The sequence below is a fragment of the Pithys albifrons genome, chromosome 8 (assembly GCF_047495875.1).
Source record: "Pithys albifrons albifrons isolate INPA30051 chromosome 8, PitAlb_v1, whole genome shotgun sequence".
Taxonomy (NCBI): domain Eukaryota; kingdom Metazoa; phylum Chordata; class Aves; order Passeriformes; family Thamnophilidae; genus Pithys; species Pithys albifrons.
The window spans coordinates 22220117-22245365 of NC_092465.1; the positions used below are offsets into that span (position 1 = coordinate 22220117).

At 37.3% G+C, this 25249-nt stretch overlaps 1 protein-coding gene across 2 annotated transcripts in view; it reads right to left on the minus strand.

The window, feature by feature from the left end:
• Nucleotides 1-969: 969 nt before the first annotated feature.
• OLA1 (Obg like ATPase 1) overlaps nucleotides 970-25249 on the minus strand; it is a 96470-nt gene continuing 72190 nt past the window's right edge. For both annotated transcript variants that reach the window (XM_071562439.1, XM_071562438.1), the window contains exons 8-11: nucleotides 8403-8543; nucleotides 7618-7714; nucleotides 5442-5564; nucleotides 970-1492 (exon numbers count right to left, since the gene is read on the minus strand). In XM_071562439.1, the coding sequence (XP_071418540.1) occupies nucleotides 1391-1492; nucleotides 5442-5564; nucleotides 7618-7714; nucleotides 8403-8543 (463 nt within the window). In that variant the 3' untranslated portion in view covers nucleotides 970-1390. The remainder of the gene's footprint in view (nucleotides 1493-5441; nucleotides 5565-7617; nucleotides 7715-8402; nucleotides 8544-25249) is intronic.

The following is a 25249-nucleotide window of genomic DNA, read 5'->3' on the forward strand; positions in this document are numbered from 1 at the left end:
TACTCTCAGAAATGAGTAATGAAGCTCAAAGGCAGCATCCCAAGGGAAGCCTTGGAGCAGGATGTGACCAGTGCTCCCAGTGTCTTACACAGAGTGGGAGTTAGCCAGTGACAATTGTCTTTTCAAAGTTTATAGTAAGTGAATTTATCACCTCGACACAAGAAGCCTGCCACACAACACAAACAAGCTATAGGTAACAACAGCATCTCTCCCAGCCCTGACCCCACCGAGCCTGTAGCTGAAACCTGAGGTACACAGGTACTCAGAAAAAGCCAGGCTGTTTTACATACACTAAACATACTGTGAGAAAGGGCAGTTCTACAGCTCACATTAAAAGTACAAACTTGGTTTTATTTTTGCCAACACCGTATTTTTCTGTGTTACCCAGAATGACCAGCTCTCTTTCATGGTTAAAAGGGGTAAAAAAAGTACTCACAGTTGCAACCTTATTTCAGCAGAAGAACTTACCTATCCAGCACAGCGTGACCTCTTCCTTCACAGCACTATCTGTGTCACCCTCTGCTGACCTGAAAACCAGACCTGAGATGACAACATGCAACATCAGGCACCACTGCTCCAGCCTCAATGATTTATTAATTTCAAGGCAAGAGTGAAACACTTTTCAAAATTATTTCAACAAAAAAATCTTCAGTCTCATAGATAACATCATTTTTCTACATGTATTTCCTCTCTCCAGTAAAATTCATTTATGCTGCCATCATTCTTACTATCATCTTTCAGTGAATGTCCATCTACAAATTCATTAACTTTTTTGAGACAAATCATTGGCATCCTAATCTTCTAATTCCCATGAAAGACTCACTTTCAAGATACAATTGCAGCTGGCCCACACTGCCAGTTACTGTATCATACACGTCTTAAAATTCTGTAATCAGCATCCACCAGGTGCCGTATCGCATTCAGCACACCACAGTCAGTCAATACAGACATCCCCAAACACACCAAGGCTGGTTTTGTCAAATGTTTTATTGAGTGTAGACATCTGGAGTACTGTAAAACATGCATTATCTGTAGATTCAAAAAGGAGCAAGCCACATTGTCCTCACTGTCAAACGTGTCAGGCCTGGCATACATGATGGAGATTAATGAAGTATCAGGAGAGTAATATGGTTCCCGAAAAGCTCCTACAGTTTGAAGTAGGGTCTTAATCGTTTGAAATGCAAAGCTGTTCACATTTAGTGAACTTGCATGTTCACTGGAGGTGCCGTATTTTAATTCAAAACAAACAAGAATAATTTCACTGGGGGGAGGGGAGGTTCCCTAGGTAGAAACTGTATGCTTTTTGTTTCCAGATATTCCATCCCAAATAAAAATTCCTATGCTTTTTGAAGCAACACAGTTTATTTTCTGAGTGAACAACATCTGATACTCATTTCTTCTTGGGTTGCTGAGGTGTATTAAATTTAAAGAAGATAATATCTCCATCCTCCACGACATAATTTCTGCCTTGTTGTCTGTATTTTCCAGCAGCCTGTAAATGAAACAGACAAAAGGAAAATGGGTTATTTCATCAGACATTTTACAGTATTTTCAAATGGCAATTATTTAAATACATTTTGGTAAAGAAATGGTACTACTTCAGCTTCAGATTTGGACAGTCACAATACTTCTCAGTTTGACACCCCTTGGTTTAACATACATGAAATACATACAGAAATAATTTAACCTCCACTGGATCTGTAGTGCTCAAAATGCATCTGTGTTATATAGTGGTAAACCCTGTAAACCCTGTCAAGTCTTAAGATCAAGGACACTAAAACAGCTTAATTTTTTTCCCCAGCTTTCTTTTCCTTCATCTGAAAAACCTGCAGATGGCAACACTGGTGGCAGGAATCTAAACCAGTGTTGCTAGTCAGGGCAATGGGCAACAGCCCTCAGTGGCTTTCAGGCGGATACCTGACCCGCTTCCGAGGTGGCCCAGCCAGGCCTGTCAAACTAACCATGGCAACACAGTGCAAAATCTCAACTGCTTCAAGTGGGGCTCTCTTGTCTGCTTCTGCCCAGATAATGAAGGCCTGAGGAGCACAAAATGCAGGCTCAGTTTTTTTGTCAGAAATTTCCTTTAGAAGAAACTTGCTTCAGAAGGACAGACAGAAGAGCAGATAGGCTGTGAAACCAGGATACAGGAGAAGGCATACGGACCAAAGACATGAAAAGGAAATTCGTTATGGAAATGCTGTACTTGAGGAGAACAGAAAATAGGCAAGGAATCTATTAAATATCAGTAGTCTCAACATTACAATTTATTATTATATTTTTCTACCATTATCTCACATTGCAATTAAACCTAGTATTTCAGAGGCTTGGCATTGGGACTGACAGGCTGGGCGGGAGGTGGTCTGTGGAAGCATTTATCTTGAAAAGTATCTGCAATACGGAAAAGTTGAGAGCTTCTGCTTTAGTTCAATAACCATTCCTGTTTTGAAGTTTTCCCTTGCCAGAGAAAGTGCTTCCATGCAAGACCTCACTGTGCCATTATTCTCAATGACACTATCACAGTGGTGGCATGCTAAGATCCCATTACAGGAAAGCTGTTAACTAATGACCTTAGTTGCCGTAGAACAGATCAGATTAATGGTACACAGTTAACTTAGACACCTTTCTTTCACGGAACCTGCTCTATAAAGAAACGTATTTCCCCATATTGCTGTCCAGAAATTCAGAGGCTCGGCAACCTTGTTGCTGCCATTCCTTATTTAAAGGCTGTCCCCAGTGACGCTGGCATGTGAAAAACTGCAGCTAAGACAGCCACAACAATAAATATACAGTGAAATACTAATTGACCCTACCCCATATGATACTATTGATAAGCAAGAAATAGTACTTTGCAAATGTTTTTTACATTTCCCCTGGAAATTTGTTTAGATTGTAAAAGGTTTCCTTTCAAGTTCTTTCCTTTGAAGATTCTAATAATGCTCAAAGTCAAGAGTAATTAGACTAATTGATGGCATAAACACTAATAAAACAGTGCTATAAAAATCATCAGCAAGTGTAAGCTGCAGGCACAGGTACAGAGACATTTTAAAGTTGAATACATTTACTAATCACAAATATGTGCAGAAAAAACTGTCCTCCACAAACTAACAACACAGATTCTTTTTAGCACAGTAGTGCATCCTGTCAAAGTGGCATAAGACTTCTTTAATTAAATACATTTTGAGACACTAATGTAAGTTTATGTATTTTTGTTAGCAGTTTACAGTTAATTAAAAGTGACAGTGTTCCTTTAAATTCTCTAGAGACCATTTAATCCATTTCCATTGCTATCAGAAACACTGGTTGAAAAAATCAATACCCATTTGTGAATCTTGAGTATGTATTAAACAAGACACGTCTAACCAGTTCATTTGCACTTGAAAGCAGCCATCTGTAGAAGCCAGCTTTGCCTAAGCAGATATGATTGCTAATAATGTGATATCCCTGTAGACTACAAAGCCCACACAGAGCTATTCAGTGTATAGTTCACAGCACTGGCATTAAATTAGTTATGCTGTACTGGTGTTAAACACACACAAAATCAAACTTAAAAATCGATCAACTTGATAAGATACAAAGCAAGCAACTCCCATTGCCACCGTTATTTCAGTTGACTCCTAAAAGCTCCTAAATTTAATTTTGAAATTTACCATCAATATAAAAGTAATTAGCATTGTGTATGGCATGAATCATTGTATTAAATGCAAATTAGAAAAGTCCAGAGGAATATGACACTTTATTCTAAGAATAAGATTTTTTCCTAACCTGGATTTTAAAACTGAGTAACAAATGCAAATATGCTTGCTTTACAGACACTTCATAACAATAAAAATTTAATAATTAAACATAACTTGAGCATGGAAGCTTGATTTTTAGAATCTCACATTTTGAAAAGCAAATAAAAATACATAAGTAAAATACTGATTAATTTAATAGGTGTTAACTGATGCAGCTTCTCATGGAAGGCATTCTTATTTGAGCATCAATAACTGTTGCTGGCAAAATTTGAATCTCAGTTACGTAAAGTGGTTTCTGACTGCAGAATATGAGATTTATTTATAGCTGTGGTTTCACTTTACAGCTACAACTCTACTTCCCTTTTCATAAAGCAGTTCACATGCCGCAACGAACCAATTATACGGGATTTTTTCCCCTCACTTCCTGGGGTTCAAACAAACCTATTAAAGTCCCGCTGCTCAGTATGATCTTCCTTAGTGATACCACTGAGAATAGGCTGAATTTGAAATCATAGTTTTGCATACCTTTCAAGCTATCAAATAGCAAACAATAAAGCTGAACCTTTAAAATTCTTTAACACATTATAGTGTGTAGGAGCCTTCAAATACTGAGAGTAAGTAAATCAAACTAATGTGCTTTGCAATTGCAATTTTCTATGCAAATCTTAAGAAAACGTAAAAAATGCCAAACAAGAAATCAAACGTGAATGAAATAAAGGGAGGTTTCTCTGCTTGAAAAAGGTGGAAATAATGCATTAGAAACACACAGAAGAACAGCTTCTCTTATGACATTTATTTGCCATGTACAAGTTCATTTCATACTTAATAACTTCAAATCAGATATAATTCGTCAGCTCCAAAAGGGCACAAGTTTGGGCACCCGAGCAGTCTCTGCCCTCTAGTGTTGAGAAAGCAGATAAAACACTTCTCAATGCAACTGTAACCACAAAGAACCGCGAGCTCAAGAAAAAAAGTTTTTCCTTAAATATCTTCCCTGTCTATTCAGCAGACAGTAACCAGAAAAACTCACCTGTCATATTCTGTGGACTACACACAGCTATTATTGGCGCCCTGACCGACCAACGTAAGGCATGGCATTTTTGAGTAAGACATCAAAGGGCAATTGAATTAAATACTGAAATGGTAAATTTTAAGATCCTAATTATGCCTATCAGAGCCTAGAAGTGGACCCCACTAATCCTGCAAAAAAGGGTATATTTTTATAATATAATATTTTCTTAATTGTTTGCATATGACATTTGTAATACCTTTATTCCAAACCCAAAACAAGATGACACATTATTAGAAGAAAAGATTTTCTGTATTTTTTGCATTTCCATTTAGAAGTGATTAAAAAAATCTTCCCTCTCATCTTAAAAATCTGATTTTCCAAAACCAAGCTAATTTTAAAGCTTATTAAATTCTGAACACAAACATTTAAACAGAGAGAAAAAAATCCAACACATTAACATAGCATTTGGTCTTAGTGCTGACACTTAGTCCATATACTGGATACTGAAACAGTCCAGTCATTTGGTGCATTTGAACTCTTCCTTAAGTAAGCAATGAAAATAGATTTTGGTCTATTGCTAAAGGTGACTGTGAAGATTCTCTTAGCATTAAGAACTTCTTACCAGTGAAAAATAGATTTGAAGTGGAAAAATGGCACATACAGAGGAAGAGAGTAGAGAAAGATGGGGAGCTCACCTTGACAGCAGCCTCTGAACCTCCTTCTTTAAAATCTTCATATTTCATTACTTCAGCCATAATGAATCCTTTTTCAAAATCAGTGTGAATCTTCCCTGCTGCCTGAGGAGCCTTCGTCCCTTTCTGTCAAAGGAAAGACCAGAAGAAAATTAATTGCATTTAAGAAGATTGATTGCAGGAAAGAGGTTTCTCCTTTTTTATATGCTTTCAAGATCTGCTGAAACTTTGTTTTGTATCAGCTGAACTGTCAGGCATTCAGCTGGGCGATTCTGCACACTGGGACACAGACAGATGCCTTCGTCACAGATAAACCAACCGATATTAAAGAACAGCAGCTTTGTTTTTCCTAATAGGTATCAACAGCAGTATTGATTTTAGAAGCTGTGATTGTGTTTTATTGTGAGATTCGCTTCGATCCCCAGCTTTCCACACAGAAAGCGAGGAAAATAAGGATTTTAAAACAACTTTTAAATCTAAATTACTGAAGACTTATACTTACATCCAAATAATTTCAGTCAAAGGACAACATTCATTGGTGAGCCAAATTTGCAATGAGAAACAATTTATGGATCTCAAACCCTACACATTATCTTATTTGTATTTAGAATAATTTTATTAAGTTTGATATAGAACAAATGGAGTATTCTTACCAAAACATCAACTGAATCACTGAAAAATAAAAAATCACAGGCAACTATAAGATAATTTAAGTTTATGCAGTAGAGCAGAGTGCATTATAACTGCATGCTTTAAATTACAACGACATACATTCTGTGCACATACAACCATGGAGAGAAATTTGAGAAATAATGGTGACCTAAAGGCTGCTTAATAAAGCATGTTAAAGTGCTAAGGAGTCTGACACTGTAAAGCACAGTTTTTACAATAAAAGATGTATTGGGTTAATATGGCTACTCACTGATGCTTACCTGACTAAATATCTTTGCACATTAAATCAAAGATACTTACAATCAGTCTTAAGATAAACCAGCTTTCAAATTTTCTAATAAAGAGCAAGCATTTCTCCTACTGAAAACAGAGGAATTTTACAATGTGCTTTTAAAAACTACAGTAAGACTCAGAAAAACAAAACTTCTGCTTTTATATTATTTGGTATTTCAAGGACTTTAGCTGATAGTTATCATGTAAAAGAATATGAGAGGAGAAAATGAAAAAAACCAAACACACTTATAAGAAAATAAGTTTAATGTGCTAAAACACATACACAAACATCTGTAGCAGTACTATTAAAATATAAATTTACAGGAAATTATGTTGATTAATGAAAACAAATTAATTCCATTGAATGAAATTAAATACAGCACTGAAATTCATTGCATAGCACTAAATACACTGATGCAAAAAAAAGAAAAGCTCAGAGTTGCAGCTCCAAAAGTTGACGTGGTTGTAAATTTTAAGTTTGCAACTACATGCATTTCAAAATATTTTGCAATATTGATCTTTACATTAAAATATATTTACATTCAAAGGCAAACCACTACAGCTTAGCTCTTTCTGTCCTCTGGGAATAAATTAGTCAATCTCTATGGCTATAATCATCCTGAATCAATATTTAAAATACATAATATCATTTTAGGCATTAAGTAAGTTCCTAGATAAACACATAGAACTACCAAAATAAACTAGGTCTAAACAGTAAAGTCAGTAAAAGACCTGAATTACTGTATACTGATTTTAGGTTTTTGAGCCCCACTGTGTATCCATGAGGAATATAATGATGTTATATTGCTTTTATTGCTGAAAATGTAATCCGAGCAAAGCAAAGGAGGAATGAACCATCCGCAACCCAAACAAACTTGGTGAATACAAAATGAAAAGCAACATCAATTTCACTGCAGACAAACCCAGTCACACAGATTAAGCAAGCACAATACTGGTACGTCTTATCTCTGACCACAGGAGGAGGGTAGACAGATTCTACAGGATGAAGAAATTCAGACTATGTAATAGGCAGAATCAATTGTTACCTGCCTCAATCAATGCAGCTCCACTTTCACTGTTCAGCAGCTCACAAATAATTAAAGTTATCCTGGACAAAAACCTCATCTGTAATGACTAGCTAACCGCCACCATGACAAACTTCAAAGTCAGTGATATCAATCTGAATTCAATAGTGTGGAACTGGATATAGCTGATGAATAAGTATGAATCTTACCCTGATGGTCCATGCACGCACTTCATCTGGGCCTGCAGTGAAAAAGTATTCTAGTTGGAGTGCTGCATATCCAGCCTTAATGATCTTTGCTAAAGCACTGAAAAAAATAAAAAGGCAAGAATCCAATTCATTCAGCATATATACATAAAACAGCTAAATGCAGCAAGTAATCAATTTATGTGGAAAGACATCACATATTTTGAAGATACTGGGTCTACTTTTTAAGTACAGCAATAATTGCAGTAGCCTTTTACTTTGAACTCTCTTCAGAGGAACTACTTTTTTACTGCACTTTCATAAAGATAGTATTTTGATTTGTTTATTTGGAAGGCTACTGAAACATGGGATAAATATAAATCACTCTATCAGGCAGCACTTTTGGTCTCACTAAATTTTCAGGACTCCAGGTCATGAAAGCATATCTGTTTGACTGAAATTCAATATTGAAACAATTATTACAGTTCTTCAGAAAATTATGGCAAAATTTTCTCCACCGTCCTCATTCCTCATGGATGACGAAACAGTTTTGGTGATCATTCCTTCTCAAAAATATACATAACTAATACCTATGTTATAATTAAAACACTGTACAGAGATGACAGATGACAGTTAAAAACTTAATTTAAAATAAATCTTTTCACTCTGTCTCATGGTAAAGAAAGGAGAAGATTCTCTCTTTATAATGGTAATTACTCTGTCATTTATTATTCTATCAGCGCAAGCAATTAAATTACTGCAAGGAAATAGTTGATAATAAAGTGTAGGGAAAATGAATGCTAATTAACCTTTGTGTCATGTTCTCTTCCAGATACTTCTGTTTCTCCTCAGCACTCATATCTTGCAACTTGAGCTCCAAGGCCCCACTAAAAGGAATGACCAAAGCACCCGGGTCGTGCTTGTCCACCCACTCTTTAATTTTTATCAACCTGTAGACAACAAAGGGCACAACATTATCTTGTAGTGCATGCATGGCTGTACCACATTCATTATTATCAAGTAGCACATACATATTCATAAGAATTGCACGGATTTATGATGCCATCTTTTTGTGTATTGCTTTCCAAGGTCAAGGCATTAACAGGCAGCAATTGCTTCAGGTGTACTCCATTAACATTTCACTGTTTCTTGGTTTCTGTTTGGCATTTAATCTATCAGAAATAGACATAATTTGGGACAATAACTAGGTGTTTGGTAGAGGTTAAATACTTGCAATCTAAAATGTATGAATAAAACTTTCTGAGAGAAAAATGTACTTCCAAGAGTGATATTTATCAAATGTGGTAAAACTGAAACTGAAGGCCTTCAGTTTTTCCTGACTATATATATACATATAGATCGATCTCTCTCTCTCATATATATATATATATATATATAATATCTACACAAAGAACACCATAAACTCCCTCTATATATAGCAAGTCACACTTTCCTGGCTACTGGTCTTGGACTATGCCATAGCTGATGAATACAGGGCAGCATTTCTACTAGTTTTGCCCACCTTTCTACTGCTGCTCCAGAACAAAGCCTCTGAATATTACACTACAATTATTTTAAAATAAAGAATAAAATTTCTGATTTATCTTTATCCTCAACAACTGGCAGCACTCATAGTACTTTGCTGTTCATAATTTCTTTTTAGTTGAATGAAACAACATATTTAGACCTACAGACTTACGGTGGTAGTTTTTGAATGTTCAATATTCTCTTAGAGTTAAGCAAAACTGGCAGCCTCCTGGCAGCCAGGAGGGCCAGCCGTGTCCTGGGGGCATCAGGCACAGCATCACCAGCCGGGCAAGGGAGGGGATTGTCCCGCTCTGCTCTGCCCTGCCCTGCCCTGGTGTGGCCTTACCTGGAATATTGTGTGCAGTTTTGGGCACCCCAATATAAAGACATAAAGCTATAGAGAGTGTCCAAGGGAGGGCAATGAAGATGGTGAAGGGTCTTGAGGGGAAGCTGTGTGAGGAGTGACTGAGGGCACTGGGTCTGTTCAGCCTGGAGGAGACTGAGGAGAGACCTTACTGCAGTTACAACTTCCTCTAGAGGGGAAGAAGAGGGGCAGGCACTGATCTCTTCTCTGTGGTGAGCAGTGATAGGACCCCAGGGAATGGCCTGAAGTTGTGTCAGGGGAGGTTTAGGCTGGATATTAGAAAGAGGTTCTTCACTCAGAGGGTGGTTGGGCACTGATACAGGACCCACGGGGAAGTGGGACAGCACCAAGGCTGACAGAGTTCAAGAAGTGTCTGGATGATATTCTCAGGCACCTGGTGGGACTCTTGGGAATGCTCCTGTGCAGAGCCACGAGTTGGACTTTGATAATTCTTGTAGTTCCCTTTCAACTCAAAATATTCTGTGATTCAGTGATAACTTTACAGCAATAGCTTGTATTTAAAAAAAATCTTTAAACACAAGCATCACATTCATGACTTCAAGTACTATTTATTTTACATTTAAGGGAGAAATTTACAAATTACCTGTAAGGAGTTCACTGTTATTAATAGGGCACTATTTCTGAACAGGTGAGAATGGTAAGAACAACTCTGTATGCTCAGCAAGCAAACACAAGAGGTAGGGGAATACTTCCTGTACCCAAATAATCAAATTACAAAACCGTACTTTTGGTGCCAGAGATGTTTCAGACCTGAAGCACCCACCATAGAGCACAGGGCTTTATGCTTGCTGAGTTCTTTTTCTTAGTCCTGCTAATCTGCAAGATTTAGACGCAGGTTTTAACTGCTATTATACTAAAGTGCTTTGAAACTGTGGCCTGCAAACCTTTAAATAATCAATGCAAATGTCACCAGAAAAAAAAATGAACTGAACCACAAGTTCATCAACACACATTTGTCAAAGAAAATAGCAGGGGATCAGAGCTATTATGAGATTAAGTGCATGGCCCACTGAGTAGGGTTTTAGATGGGACAAAGAATAGAGAAGTTTACTCAACAGTTTTCACACGTTTGTTATATAAGGCTGGTCTTCTGTAATTTACTTATGTAAATACCCCGTCAGTGTTTTTCAATCCTCATTATACTAATCTTTTTTTTCGTCCAGTTACCCAATGAGAACACAGTCTGGCATCCAGGATTGAAACTGAAACACTACTACCTTCAGAAACATCTGAACTGAAAATCACACCTAAAGTGTGTTTCTCAATGTGACATTTAACTGCACTTCTAAAACCAACATTTGTAGTTAACTAATTTAATTTGGCTAACAAACTGGGTATCAAAGTTCTGAGCTTATAAATGCCAACCTTATGCAGAAAATATATCTCAACATGAATCTGATATTTGTATGTGTACTTCAACACTTGTGCACACATCCTCTATAGATTTTTTTAAAGAAAATATCTAACATTGGTCTCTAGACTAATTCAATAATGTGCCAAGTGAAAGACAGAATGAAACATGCAAACTTGAAGAAGTGGAATGAACATGAATGAAAGTAATGTCAAAACTGGATTCAAATTCTGTTTGGTAAATATGGTCATAACTAATAAACTAAGAACTATTGTGAAAAAACAAGACAAGAAATAATTACTTTGGTTAAAACACCAATTCAGAATAATAATAGTCTTAGGCTGTCGTTATAACAGCTTTTCTATTGAGTCCTTAGAGGGATTATTTGCATTCCTCAGGTATTCTATTGTACGATTCAGATGAATAAAGACTTACAAATCATTCCTCTACCGCCAGTGTGAGACTTTGATCCAGTGAATACACCATTGTACCTTAACTATAATTGGCAAAAAACCTGACAGTGTAGAGCATCACAAGCTTAATAACAAAGGAGAATATCTCAAAGTGTTGACAGATGATCTTCATAATGCAGGAGCAGAGCTGGTACATTTTAGCAATAAATGAGCACTGAGGTCTAAAGGTCTCTGAAGTGACTGACATCAGACCTGCTACAGCCTCACTGAAAGAATAAGGTGCTGCATCCCACTCTGTACAGACAGTCGGGTTCTCTGCCCGAGTCTTTCACTTTTGTGACTTTCAGTGTCACAGGAATTACTAAAAAGTATTAAGGAATTCCCCTAAAGGTGAGAAAAATAAAGAAAAACAAAAAAGTAAATATGCAAATATAAACACTGATATATTTCAAAATTACATTTTCGACAGAGCGAAATGCTTGACTAATAATCAATAATAGTGCAAGTTTGCTTTCCTGTTAGGGATAACCAAGTGTGCTAAACAGAACAAAATCATCTTAACAAATGGTAACAATTAATGTCAAAATCTGTTTTATTTGAGCACCTAATTTGTCCAAGGAAATTATGTATGTCTGTAAAAGAACAGCATTAGTACAATCATTTGGGTCATTGTTAGGACAAGCAAATCCTGGGGTATCTCTCCATTATTTCCCATTATACGTCATGAAAATGAATGAAAGGTATTGGATTTAGGCTTAGAGAAAAGACTTTTGACACTGGAGACAGAAACACCACACACTAATACATTAACAAAATTAAAAAGCAAAAAAAATCCCCCAAAACTCCAAACAGTAGAACTGACAGCACCCATGACCATGATTAACAGCTGAAACTACTTTAAGAAGCAACTGCTCGAGATGAAAACCCTTCACCACAAAGTAAACCAAAAACTATGTGTACACATGAAAAGCAATTTAAAATATCCCCTTTCCCAATTAGGTTTCTAAAAATGTCATTATTAGTTGAGTTACAACTAAATTCTGATTATACAACATAAATCAGAAAGAAGAAAGGTTTATTCTAGTACTACTCAGTAGTAACAGGGAGAGAACTCCTCGACACCCGACAGCCTTTCCCTGCTGAGGTGTCTTGGTTCTTCCCTCCATGTGGAGGAGGAGTGTGTCAACAGCAACTATAGAGGGTTCCTGAATTGAAATTTAATTCCATTTACCACAATACGGACAAAATTTCCTTTCTGGAAGAAAACATATAGACCCAAGACACAGCAAAACATCCATTCCTTCTGTGACAGAAAATTTTATGTACAACTGTGTAAAAACCCAACACAAGAACAAAACCAAGGCAAGTGCAAAACCAGATCTGATCAACTTGCACGTGAAGGCAGCACTCAAAATTCTGACTAAGGAAAACAGTGAAGAGGAATTCAGATAGTCACTTCCACCCAGCACTGTTACTGTTGTTTGGCAGGGAGTATCAGAAACATATCAGCATATCTACTAAACAAAAGGTGCCAGTGACTTCAAGTGCAGAAGGATCAGGACAACTATCAGAGTTAACTCCTAATACAAAATGAGGATGCAGAAGACCTTGAAGAGAGATTTAAAAATGAGGGCAGTCACTGAGAAGGCCAATAAGCAAAGAGCACCAGAAAGGGGAGTTGTAAGGAGGGGATATTTTTGCTTTAACTTGGTGATGCTTGCTGAGGCAGAATAAACCAAAACCTGCAGCCAACCAAGAAAAAAAGGTATAAAAGTTGCAGAATGTACATTAACTACAAATCAATATTTGAGAGAGTTTCACATGAGAGATCCAGCTGGGAACAGAGACAGAGTTCAGATGGAAATCTGAAGTAGTGATGGAAGAGAGAAGCTGCAGAGAAAGTTTAAGCTCAGTGGACACCTGCAAGACGAGATGATCTGAAAAACTGACCCCTGAAAAGAAAGGTGATTTGTGAAAGTATGCTTTTGTACAAGCAAGACCAAAAAAACCCCCATCTAACTCACGGAAGAGAAACAATTGTTTTTCTGTTCTACACCTGAACTGTGAGGGAAAATAGCGGAAAAAAAAGAATGTGGCAAGGAAAAAGAAAACATCAGGCAGCACAAGAAGGAAAGAAACAAATGTAGGTAAGATCAAACTAAATGATCAAAATATACAAAAGACTGAAAAAAAGATCCACAGATAGAAGTGAGAACAAGAGGACATAGAAATTCCAACAAGCTCTTCCTGTTTGCAGTTCTAAGCAATCCCAGTTTTTAAAACCTTCTAAACTCAATTTGTTCAGTGCTTGCCGAAGTTTTCCGTATGTGTAGCCTAAGCCATCTTTATTTCAATTTAAATGCATTAGCTAAACTGAGCCTGTAGGCTATGGACTGGGAATACACACCCCTATTTATTTCCTAAAAATTGAGGTCTTTTTTATTCTGAGCTTTCCTTATAAACCACACACCACTTGTAACTTTGAACCTTTTTTTTCTGGAATCTCTTCAATTGGTCTAAAAGTTTCTGAAACCCATAGTACCTAATGCACTCCTCAGAGCTCTCAATAATAATGTCTTATGAGCATCAAAAAAAGGTAGAGGATTAACTCACCTTTTCAGGTGATTCTCCTGTTTATTAAACTCAGTGTAGCATTTGCTTTTTTGTGACAGCACTGCAACATTACCTCACACTCAGTTTATAACTCACTGCATGACCCTGCTTGACTAGCTATTCTTAATACTGTTTGCATAGCTGATTATTCCTGCATAAAATCCTTCTCAGGAGTGGCACTGTAGCTTCTCTTTTCTTAATGATTTCTTCTGTTTCTTGAGATGCTCCTATATTAAAATTTTGTTTGATACATACATGGACATCTAGTTTGGGGGTCATCTATAAATTTAACAAGAATGCTCACATGGGCTCATTAATGGACATACCTAACAGTATTCAACCAGCAGCTACTTCTGTGGCTCTCATGATGAGATACTCTTTGTTTGGAAAGTGCATCACTGATAACCATGCTCAGGGTATTATCTTCCAACCAGTCTTGCACATGCAACTTGAGGTAGTTTCCATCTAGCCAATATTTCCTATCTCATTTATGAAAATGTTGTATGGCATTGAGACCTTTAAAGGCTTAATAAAAATCTCAACATGTAGTAAAGTATATTTTTTCAATACATGCAAGACCATTAAATTTATCACAAACAAAATATTAGAGTCATATGGCAATTTAGACAAGTCATAAACAGTGAACATGAATTCATGAGGATGACTGGGTTGCTTTAAGGGGATTAAAAAGTTGAATTGTTCCAACATTTTTCTTGAGATTAAAGGAAAATAAACGGATTTAAAAATATCTTGTTTCTTCTTTCCTCTTTGTGACTTTCTTTTACCTTTTGAAGCTTCGTTATCCACAAATTATCTAAAATGAGGATGAATTCGGCAACCCTTTTTTGCCAGGCCCCAAAACTGTGAGGACCACGAGGTTTAGTTGATTTGGTGGGATGGAAGAGAAAGATTAATCTACCTAAGTACCACTACTGCATGAGACAGTTCCTAGGTGATTTTTTTCCCTTCTGTTCTGTTCGCATACACAGAATCCACAACAATCACGTTCTCATGCTCTACATATGTATGTATAGGGGAATATGTGTATGTATTCACACATACCAGAAATAATCACACCCTCAGTAAACTCTACAGGAGGTTTGGGAGTACATGTTAGAGACCTTGGCAACCGTATTTCAAATCATTGGTGACACTTCGGAATATATTCTTTTATTCCCTATTTCCTAGCTGGAACACAGCAATCCTTCAATTTCGAAAGGCCCTTTCCAAGCCCCCACCTGCAGACACTCTCTAGTAACAGTTCAGAACAAAAGCACTGCCTCCACACACTGGGTTGCTGCTGCTCCCTGGCCTCAACTCAGCACTGCATTTATCATCTATCCTGCACATCCTGAATGCTTGAAGTTCCTTGATGCCTTTCCAGAGTCCAACGTCCATTTCCCCTCCAGTAGTCACTGCATTCAGATGAATCTTACAAGAGACCAAGGTGGAGAACCCGTCCCATATGTCAGATATCACATCACCCAAACCAGATTGACTTGAACATTGAAATGTGCAGTGGAATAGTCCTTAAAATTCTTTTGCCACAACATTTTTGGGGACTTGGGACACATCCCATGATCTCAAGAATCTTATGAGAGAATGAGTATAAATAAGGTTTTTCACTCTAACAGATCCGGATTCCGTATTTTTTAACTTCATTGCCATTTCAACTTAACACTGTATCCAAAAAAATTAAAAAAACAAATATCATTGAAGTTCCTGATCAACACTGTCATTTGACATTCATTACAGATGTGATTTTAACTTTCCTTAACATTCTGCTTTGAAATGTAAGTAATCACAGGTTCTCTGCCTCATATGTGCCACAGCAAGTTCTTCCATGACCTTGACCTCTATCATGACCATTATCTTAAATCCCCTATAATTCTGCAAAATCATTTGTTAGATGGGGTGACTAGTATTGCACCTATTTTAGTTGTATCCCAGATTCTCAAGAAGCATATTCAAAATCTGGACATGAGCTTCTCATCCCATTCCTTATCCATCCAGATGTTCTCTTGATTTTCTGCCGCCAGCTGCACACAGAGCAGGAACCCTACCAGCACTCCCTGCAGGCATTACTGAGGCTGTTCACCAACAAAAATAGTCCAGCCAAAAAGCAGTTTTAGGAAGGACAATTTAGTTCCAGCCCTTGTGTTTTAAGACAGATCAGTTCACTTTCATGCATATTCTTGTAACTGGCTCTGCCAGTAGAACTGAAGGGTGTGCAGGAACAAGTGAAGGCTGTCAAGGACAGGGTGTCTAAATTAACCTGCCACCCCAGAAAGGGTGATGCCATGGACCCAAGTTCAGTTGGGAATGTTGTTGTTTGTTATTGGAGATTGCTTGTAAATGGCATAACTCCTGAGTAAAAGTGATCCCATATGAGATCACTTAGACATGGATTCTTTCCGGCAGAAAGCATGAATTGATGGGAATTAAATCAAGGCAATATTCTGAAAATTCATATCAAAGCACTTCATGCTCTCAAGATACAATGCTGTTAACAAACTAACATAAGATGTTAGTGAACACAGAGTCCTCATTTTGCCTGGTCTAGACAGCTACCTAGAGACACAGGCTGTTCAGTGGTACTCTAAAACCACACAAGGACACAACCTGTCACCTACAGTTTTATACTACCAGCCTCTTTTTCAACGTATTTTATATAAAGATTTGGCTTAACTGACATGAAACCTTTTCAGTTTGCAAGATGTGGGAACTATGGAAGAAATAATAACAGAGAATGTAATATTACCTGTAAATCAAATTCAGACAGTACTTGATGGACAAAACATCTCTACAACTAGGACAAATAAAGCATGCATAAGAGAAAAATAAAGTTCATGACCTACAAACAGTTTGATTTAAAAAATTTCGAGATGGTAGAAAGACAAAGAGGTAAAACTATCAAGAATTACTTTTTTTGCTAATATATATAGAGAGAGCTTACAGTAAGAAAAATTTTTCAGTGCATTATACAGCTTATGTAATTCCATCTAACAAAAGGTCAGTCAAGGTAACCCTATTTTAAACATTTGTAAGCAGCATCATTCATGAACTAAAAAGATCTTAAAATCCATTTTTAAAACATTAGATTCCGATCTGATTTTCAAGACTGCAGTAATATCTCTATCCAAATTTCTGGTTCTCACTAAAGTGATCAAAACTAATTATGACTTAAGCAATAAAGAAAATGGTACTACACTGTCACTGTACCACCTGCTGGTACTTGAAGGCTTACAGTCTCTAATTCTCCTCAGTCTGCCAATTGCAAAAATAAAACCCAGAAAATTTAAAAAAGCAAGAAAGACAAAAAAGAGATGGCTGTTGCTGTTAGCAAGGATCAAGCACAGTCAAGACTGAACTACTGATGAAGCTGCATAACAACACAGACTGTGCACATTACGTGTTCCAGTTACAGGCGTAACAGGCTGTTTGCAGCACGTACACCTTGGACTGGAAAGATGCCTTTAAAGTCACATCTTGTCATTTCTTCTGCTATAATTTATAAAATGCAGAGTTCAGAAAGGCTGTCTTGAAAACTACAAGGAAGTAATTTAACAAATGGTCATTCATAAACTACAGCAGAAGTAGCAAATCTCAGTCACAAGACTTATGTGCAGAATGATGATGACTGAGGTACTACAGATTAGTAGAAAGAATCCCTGTTCCACAGTCAGGCTTGTGCTACAGCATGATAATTTTAACTTTTGCCTCTTGACAGGGCTTCTTTATGTCACATGGAAAACTGTATTCTGAAGTGTCTTGTACAAAGTACAATTCATATCAACACAAAGTCTCAAATATATAAACCCAAAATTTACAACCTATTCATAAATAAAATATTTTATTAAAAAAACCCCAAAACATGTGATACCTTCGCAAGAGAAACTTTGCATGAAATGCACAATGGACAACACCATTTTGAATTTATATTCTTTAATTATTTTATGTACTGTGTGCATGCAAGTAAATACAAAGCCATCCTCCCAGACAAAAAACCAATTCTACATAAAACTCCCATGCAATGAATTTGGAACGTATTTCACTAGAGTTAATTAAAAATCCTGCAACGAGTAACACAAATGCAGCATTTTTAGTTTGGGTTTTCACTGATGTCACACAACATTTTAATGAAACCTAAATAAATTGGGTCAGAATATTCCCCCCTAGTTCTCTTATTGAAATATCCTCTCCTTCACACAAATAATAGAGGGAAACGCCTTCCTCGCTTCTCCAGAATTGGCCTGTGTGATCTTAATTGCAAAGCCTCTCCAGGCCACAGAATGTACATGAACATTCTCTTCCTCCCTCTATCAGTTGTTAAAAATTATACAAGTATTAAAATTGCAAGAGTTAAACGTAACACAATATTTGATTTTAAATAACAACCCCTGCTTTTCCCCCCTGCTCTCTTGGGGCATTAACAACTAGTAACATTTTGTGATCACACAATACTACAATTTTATGTTTTAAGAAACAATTTTAATGTGACTAGCAAAAAAAAATCATAGAAGCTGCTGACACTGGGCTAAGGTTGTGGGGGTTTTGATGAAAAAAGATCAAACTTGCTACTAGAGTAGAATATGCTACTCAGTCAATGAGAAATTAACTTTGGTATTTATCCAGACAAAGAATATCATCTAAGCTCTCAGATAACAACAAAAGAGTTTAGTTGAATGGTTAATACTCAAACTCAGCAACTCAAAGAATATAAGGTTCTATTTCAGACACCTGACAGGTACCTAATCTCTCTTTGCTCCCCTATTTAGTTAATGAAGCAGGAGGCTCTTCTGAGGGGCAATTCAGAGTGCTTAAATTAGGGTTCATTTTCTCACTTTCTTCTTACAGCATCTCCCCTCTCCCCTTTCCATTGGCTGCTTTAGAAACCAACCCTCACCTTAAGTGCCTAAAACACATAAAATTGTGTGGTGTGCCTCAGTCTTACCTCCTGCTGATACATTTCCCCAAAATACTGTCTAATAAATACAACAGCATATACTACAGTGTCATATGAACATGTCCGTGTCCAAGTAAAACGCTGAATGAATTCAGGATTTTCACAGTGCTCAGAGATGCCTCGGATGAAATGCACTTCACTAATTTGAAAAGCTGTCACAAAAATGTTCAATTCCACAGACACAGTCTGTTTACCTGTCTAAACTATGGTGAAATGAAAAAAAATTAACAATGTCTGAATAACCTACTAAAACATACTTGTCCTAGGGGAACACTAACTTTGATTTTTTTGAGAAGCAGGAATAAGTATCTGGATCAGTGTCACGTTCCATTTATCTGACAGACTAAAGGATCTGTTAGACACAGATTTTTAAGGCTGAAAATGGAATGACAAAGTAAATTTCTGTCAGAAATAAATACTCCTATTCTGTGGGTGGATGTGCATAGAAGATTTTTATGTGCAAGCACAAAACTAAAATCTGTTTCTTATAAAACTATTAGTTTACCTACCTTAATTTTCATATTGGTTTTGGAATTAGGAAGCATTCACTGCCTCCACCGTTTTCAACAATAAAACAATAATTTGACTGAAACTAAGTTTCACCTTGGAGTTACAGCACTCTGGTAGGGTTTACCCTTACCAACACTAGCACTAACAACAGGACCAAAAAGCCAAACCTAAAAAGCAAGCTTTTTTTTTTTTTTAATGACTTTGCCTAAAAACTGTTTTTCAATATAAAGTCAGAACATATATGAAAAATATACTAATTCATGTTCAGTCTCTTCTAAGTAAAGAAAAGGCTCCGTGTGTGGTGGCATACATGATAGTTGTCAACATAAATGAAAATGCTCATGAATAAAAAACAGGCTGCATAAAGAGCTAATTATAATATTGCTATCAATTGCTAGCTTGCGCTTGCAAATCTTTCATATCATATAAATGCATTGTTTTTGACATTTCTCTCTAGTTAAACATCACATCACTTTTTAAAAGTAGTTCAAATATGCATGGGATATACCATAAGGAATGTGATCTGATCCACAATTACACTGAAAAGGAAAAAACTTGAGATAAAGACACAGCGATTAAAAATTTAAAACATTAATCATCTCCCAAGTGAAAAAAAAGATCTAGACTTCTAACAGACTCTATAAAATTATTTCTACTTTCTGTATATTTATCCTTTCTATCCAAAACAGCAGTTGAAAACTCTTCATCCAATTATGCAATGGAAGACTGAAACAATGCATACATGCAAAGCACTAGTGACATTTTCTTATCATTACAAACACTGTTTATTTGCTTCAAGCAACCACCTACACTCTTCCAGCATGTAAGTTTTGAGAGATGTTTCAGTAACAAATGAAAAGCACCATTCCTGTTTCAATGCTCAAATGTTTTCTTCTGTTTTAGAAGTGGCATAGAATTTAAGTTTGTAAAAGACCTGCTCAACAAGTCCTAGTATGTAATAGGTAGTTAAAAACAGACCAAACCAAAGGAAAAATACTAAAAAACCACAGTGGGCAGTTATTCTGGGACATGATAGTCTATCAATTTCTTCACCAGAGTCACTTAATCAACATACACAACGCGATTTTAGTCTTAGTTTGGGTGAGCAATGACACACCAGCAAAGAAGAAATGATGAGAGAAAATAACCCTGGGTAAACACAAGTAATTTTATTTAAAGGAAAAACTGAAGTATGTCCTGATAAATTTATTCTCTCATTGATATGACATATGATTTTCTACGTAGGAGAAATACATCTATAAAGTATTTGACAGTGTGCTGTGTGTGAAACTACTCATTCAACTGGAGAAGAGGGGAAAGTGGCTTTGTACAGACCATGGGCCAAGTAATGCACTGGATATGTTAACAGGAGAGCAAATTGGTGTTTTAGGGTATCACTAATCAACCTTCACAAGGATCAAACTTAGGACTGATCTTGTTTAAATACATTAATGACCTTGACACAAATATCAGGTGCATGCAAAGTTTATGTTCAACATAGGAGCAGGAGATATTTTCCATGAGGAAAGTCATTATCATGTATTGGAAGTGACACAGAAGGGGGATGATGAAGAGTTAGAACACTAAGCTAACTCAATGCAACAGGAAAAAGCAAAGGTAATCTACAGATCCCATTGCAAATGCTTCCCTTTGTTTAACAGGATGCATTTCATCTGCATATAAGGTACTCGTGAAAGCACGTGGAGTACTACCTGCAGCTGTGGTCAGCTAAATTCACAACAGGTCTAAGATTATCAGAGGAATGGGAACCTCATGTAAATGGCAGAGACAAAAAAATTATTATTTTCTGCTCTAAATAAGTACTGCAAGTAAACACCAATTAGATAAGATACTATTTAGTCTACAGGACAAAGCTGCCGAAATCACCAACGAAGTAAGCCAGCCATGGAAAAACATTGACTGGAAATTAGCTGAACATTTTCAACCCATGGCAGCAGAATGGTTTTCTGAACAGCCTCCCAATACTAAGTACAAACCAAATAGCTAGTCTTAAAAAAACCCCAACAAAACAACACCACCTTAATTAATTTATGAAAGTCATTATACTGCGTAGTTACCAACAATAACTGGTTCTGTACTGAATGCAGAGGAGGGATTACAGTAATTTAGGGATTACCATATAGTTACAAGGAAGCACTACACTTTGTGAATTCAGAAGAACTTAGAGGCTATGCAGAAATGCAAAAGCAGGACAAAGGTCTCAATTTCATACATAGAAACCAAGGCCTCCACTGGGGAGAAGGCACAGAGAACTCAACCAGCACACACTCGACTCGGCTAGTGCCAGCCAGGTGACCAGCACCAGGGCTCTCAGACTGATCCCCATGCAGGAAATCCTCCCAAGCCAAGGAATATGACACTACCTGCTGTTCGGTGCCGCATGTCACCGCTTTCTAAAGTGACATGGAAATCAGGGATCACTGCTGTAAGGAAACAAGATTCCAACTCTTGGGCAACTAGACTTCATGAGTTCTGTTCTTCCAAAATAAAATGTAATCAAAGTCAAAAGTAGCCCATGATACCATATATAGTTACCAGTACCACTCACGAGAAAAGCACAGGCAAGGCAGAAGAGGCAGCTGCAGCACTTGTATCATAGCTTGGCAGTAAGTCATCTCAAAATTTGGGCAAGGTACAATTTTTAAAATAGCACTAATGGGAACACTGGACTTCATTATCCTCATTGGTCAAGTGAAGAAAATTAAGAACAATGTAACTATAAAATATATAAACATTTAAAATGAAATTTTCCTACTTGGCATCACAAACAGAGATCTAAAAAAGACAGAAGCAAAATCTATCACCAATTCTCCAGACACATAAAATGCCTTTAATATAAAGCCAAACACAATCCTTCTCTGGTTCCACATCAGTATCCAGCTTTGCTCTAGAGAATCTCATCATTGGGAGTCTCCGATCCTACCCAACCCTACGCATCCCCAAGAGCAAGCTTGTTCTTGGCATGGAGCAAGACAAGGTTGGCTGTACAGGGAAGGTACATCCGTAAGCAGACAACACTTGGGGCCAGGACACTGATTTTGGAATGCCCTGGCAACCTTCACTCTGCAACATTATCATAGAATCATAGAATCGATTGGGTTGGAAAAGACCTCCAAGATCATCGAGTCCAACCCTTGGTCCAACTCTAGTCCATTTACTAGATCATGGCACTCAGCGCCACGTCCAATCTGCGTTTAAAAATCTCTAGGGATGGTGAATCCACCACCTCTCTGGGCAGCCCGTTCCAATGCCTGATTACTCTCTCTGTAAAAAATTCTTTTCTGATATCCAACTTAAATTTCCCCTGGTAGAGCTTGAGCCCGTGCCCCCTTGTCCTATTGCTGAGTGCCTGGGAGAAGAGACCAGCCCCCACCTGGCTATAACTTCCCTTCAGGTAGTTATAGACAGTGATGAGGTCACCTCTGAGCCTCCTCTTCTCCAGGCTAAACAACCCCAGCTCCCTCAGCCTCTCCCCATAGGGCTTGTGCTCCAGTCCCTTCACCAGCCTTGTTGCTCTTCTCTGGACTCGCTCCAGCACCTCAATATCCTTTCTGAACTGAGGGGCCCAGAACTGAACACAGTACTCAAGGTGTGGCCTCACCAACGCAGAGTGCAGGGGAAGGATCACTTCCCTGGTCCTGCTGGCCATGCTATTTTTGACACAGGACAGGATCCCATTGGCCTTCTTGGCCACATGGGCACACTGCTGGCTCATGTTGAGCTTCCTGTCAATTATATTTGTTTAGAAAATAAATCACACAAAACCTGACATTTTAAAATTTTGTTCTGCACAAATCCAACGCATATTAATTTTTCGCACTAAAAAGAGGACAAAGTAATTATGTAATAGACTGAAATGAACTAGGCTCAGGAGCAAAATATCAATTTAATAAATAAAACCAAACAAACAAACAAAAACCCCAATCCACTGTATAGTTACTTAAGTACCAGAGACACAATAAAGATACATGTTATAAGATATATACAGTGATATCTATTATAAAGAAATAATCAATGTAAGTCCTTCAGTAGAGTCTAGAAAAGCACCAAGCACACAGTTATACTTCCAGTGCCTTCAGTTATCAGATGAAATCTCTTCACACAGGTAAAGCCCAAAACAACGGAAATCTAAATAGAGCAAACTGAACCATGGTAACAATAACCAACATTGTATCTTTCCTAGGAAGAAAAAATTCTCTCAGAACTACACAATTGATAGTTTCTGTTGTGCATGTCTAGGTCCTGTATGCTGTCCTTCTGGTACAAACCTGTGGAGTGCGCAACAAGACATGCCCAGGGTGCAAAAGACTATGTGTGACTTAATATTATTTTCATTGTGGCTGTGCATTTCCTCAGTTTGCTATTTACCACAAAGAAAGCCCAACTATACACTATAAACCAACCAGAAAGAAGACATATTTTTTGAAGTTTTAAGAAAAGAATGCAAAGTATGGAACTTCACTGTGATGAGATGCCTAAACCAGAAGCATTTTGCACAGTACTACAGCAGTTATAACATATTACATAATAATCCTTTATGGAGAAGGCTCTTACTGAGCTTTCTCAGTAACACACAAAACTTTGTATGTTGCAATTTTCAGAAAAGCAGCACTCTCTGTATAAATGCACCCCATTCATTCAGAAGCAACCCAGATTCAGTACCATAGATGCCAAAGGTACTTTCAATGCAATGATTCATAGTTTCCCTAATAGAAAGATTCAGCAGTTTTCAGACGAGACCTTTATTCCCTCTCTGAATAAATGATGCCTGAAATTTTTATTCTTGTTCTAATGGAATTTCAATGGCCTTCATTGCAAATCTACTGGAAATTTTCGCATATTAAGTGGAAAAAATTAAATGATGTTAACCACATTTTAATGTGATTAAGGCTGACAGGGTCATTATTTCTGCTAATCACTCAGTTTAAAAAGCTCAAACAAAACTTTGTAACAGCCAACATTTTTTCTGGTTTTCCGCACGTCTACTGTAGTTCAGAATTAAAGCCAGTACAGAATATGAAATGCAGCATGTACCATAAAAAGGATATATCAAATGTTTTCTGCAACTTGTACATGAATTTCATTATAATTAAGTAAAGATTAAAAAGGGGGGGAAATCACTCTTACAGTATGTATACCCCTCTACTTCCTTCATTTTCCTCAATCAAAAGACAAAATATAACAAGGGTGTATCTCTTCTCCTGTAGCGGCTATTTGCTATTGAAAAAGAGAAAACATTTCCGCAAGTCTTTACGATGAATCAAAAGATGTATATAATCACTGGAAATTCTGTCTTAGAGCATGCCTGTTAGGGTCTGCAATAAGGAGTTCTACTTATTACCATTTCGGTTGGCCTAAGTTGAAAAATGGGCATAAAAAAGTAGAAGACATGTAAAGTGACAGTGATGGAGAACAAAGAATATGTAGTTTTCAGAATGTCTTGTAGTTGTCTCTCGTGGAGGTTTCACAACAGAACAGAAAATGAAGGAGACTGCTGCTCTGGTCACTGGCTCAGCTTGAGCAGCACAGCCTTACACAGCCAGCCCTTTGCCCAAAGGTTGGCATCGACAGCAGCAACTGCTGATGGAGCAACTCCCCAGGATCAATCACAGAGCACAGAAGCCTGGAGGGGAATTCAAGACAGTGGAAGGACTAAAACTAAAAAACAGACACAAGTTTGTCTCATTCAGACTACCAGAGAAGGGGGAATCTTGTTTGTGTATTTTGCTTCTTTCTGGGTGGGAGGAGGCGTTTCACAGGTTTTCTCTGGCTTGGGTTTTAGGCTTTTTGAAGGATTACCATTTTCGGTAAACACCACCACTGTAATTCTTATTGCCTGCTCAGTAATCAATACTACCCTATTTGGATCA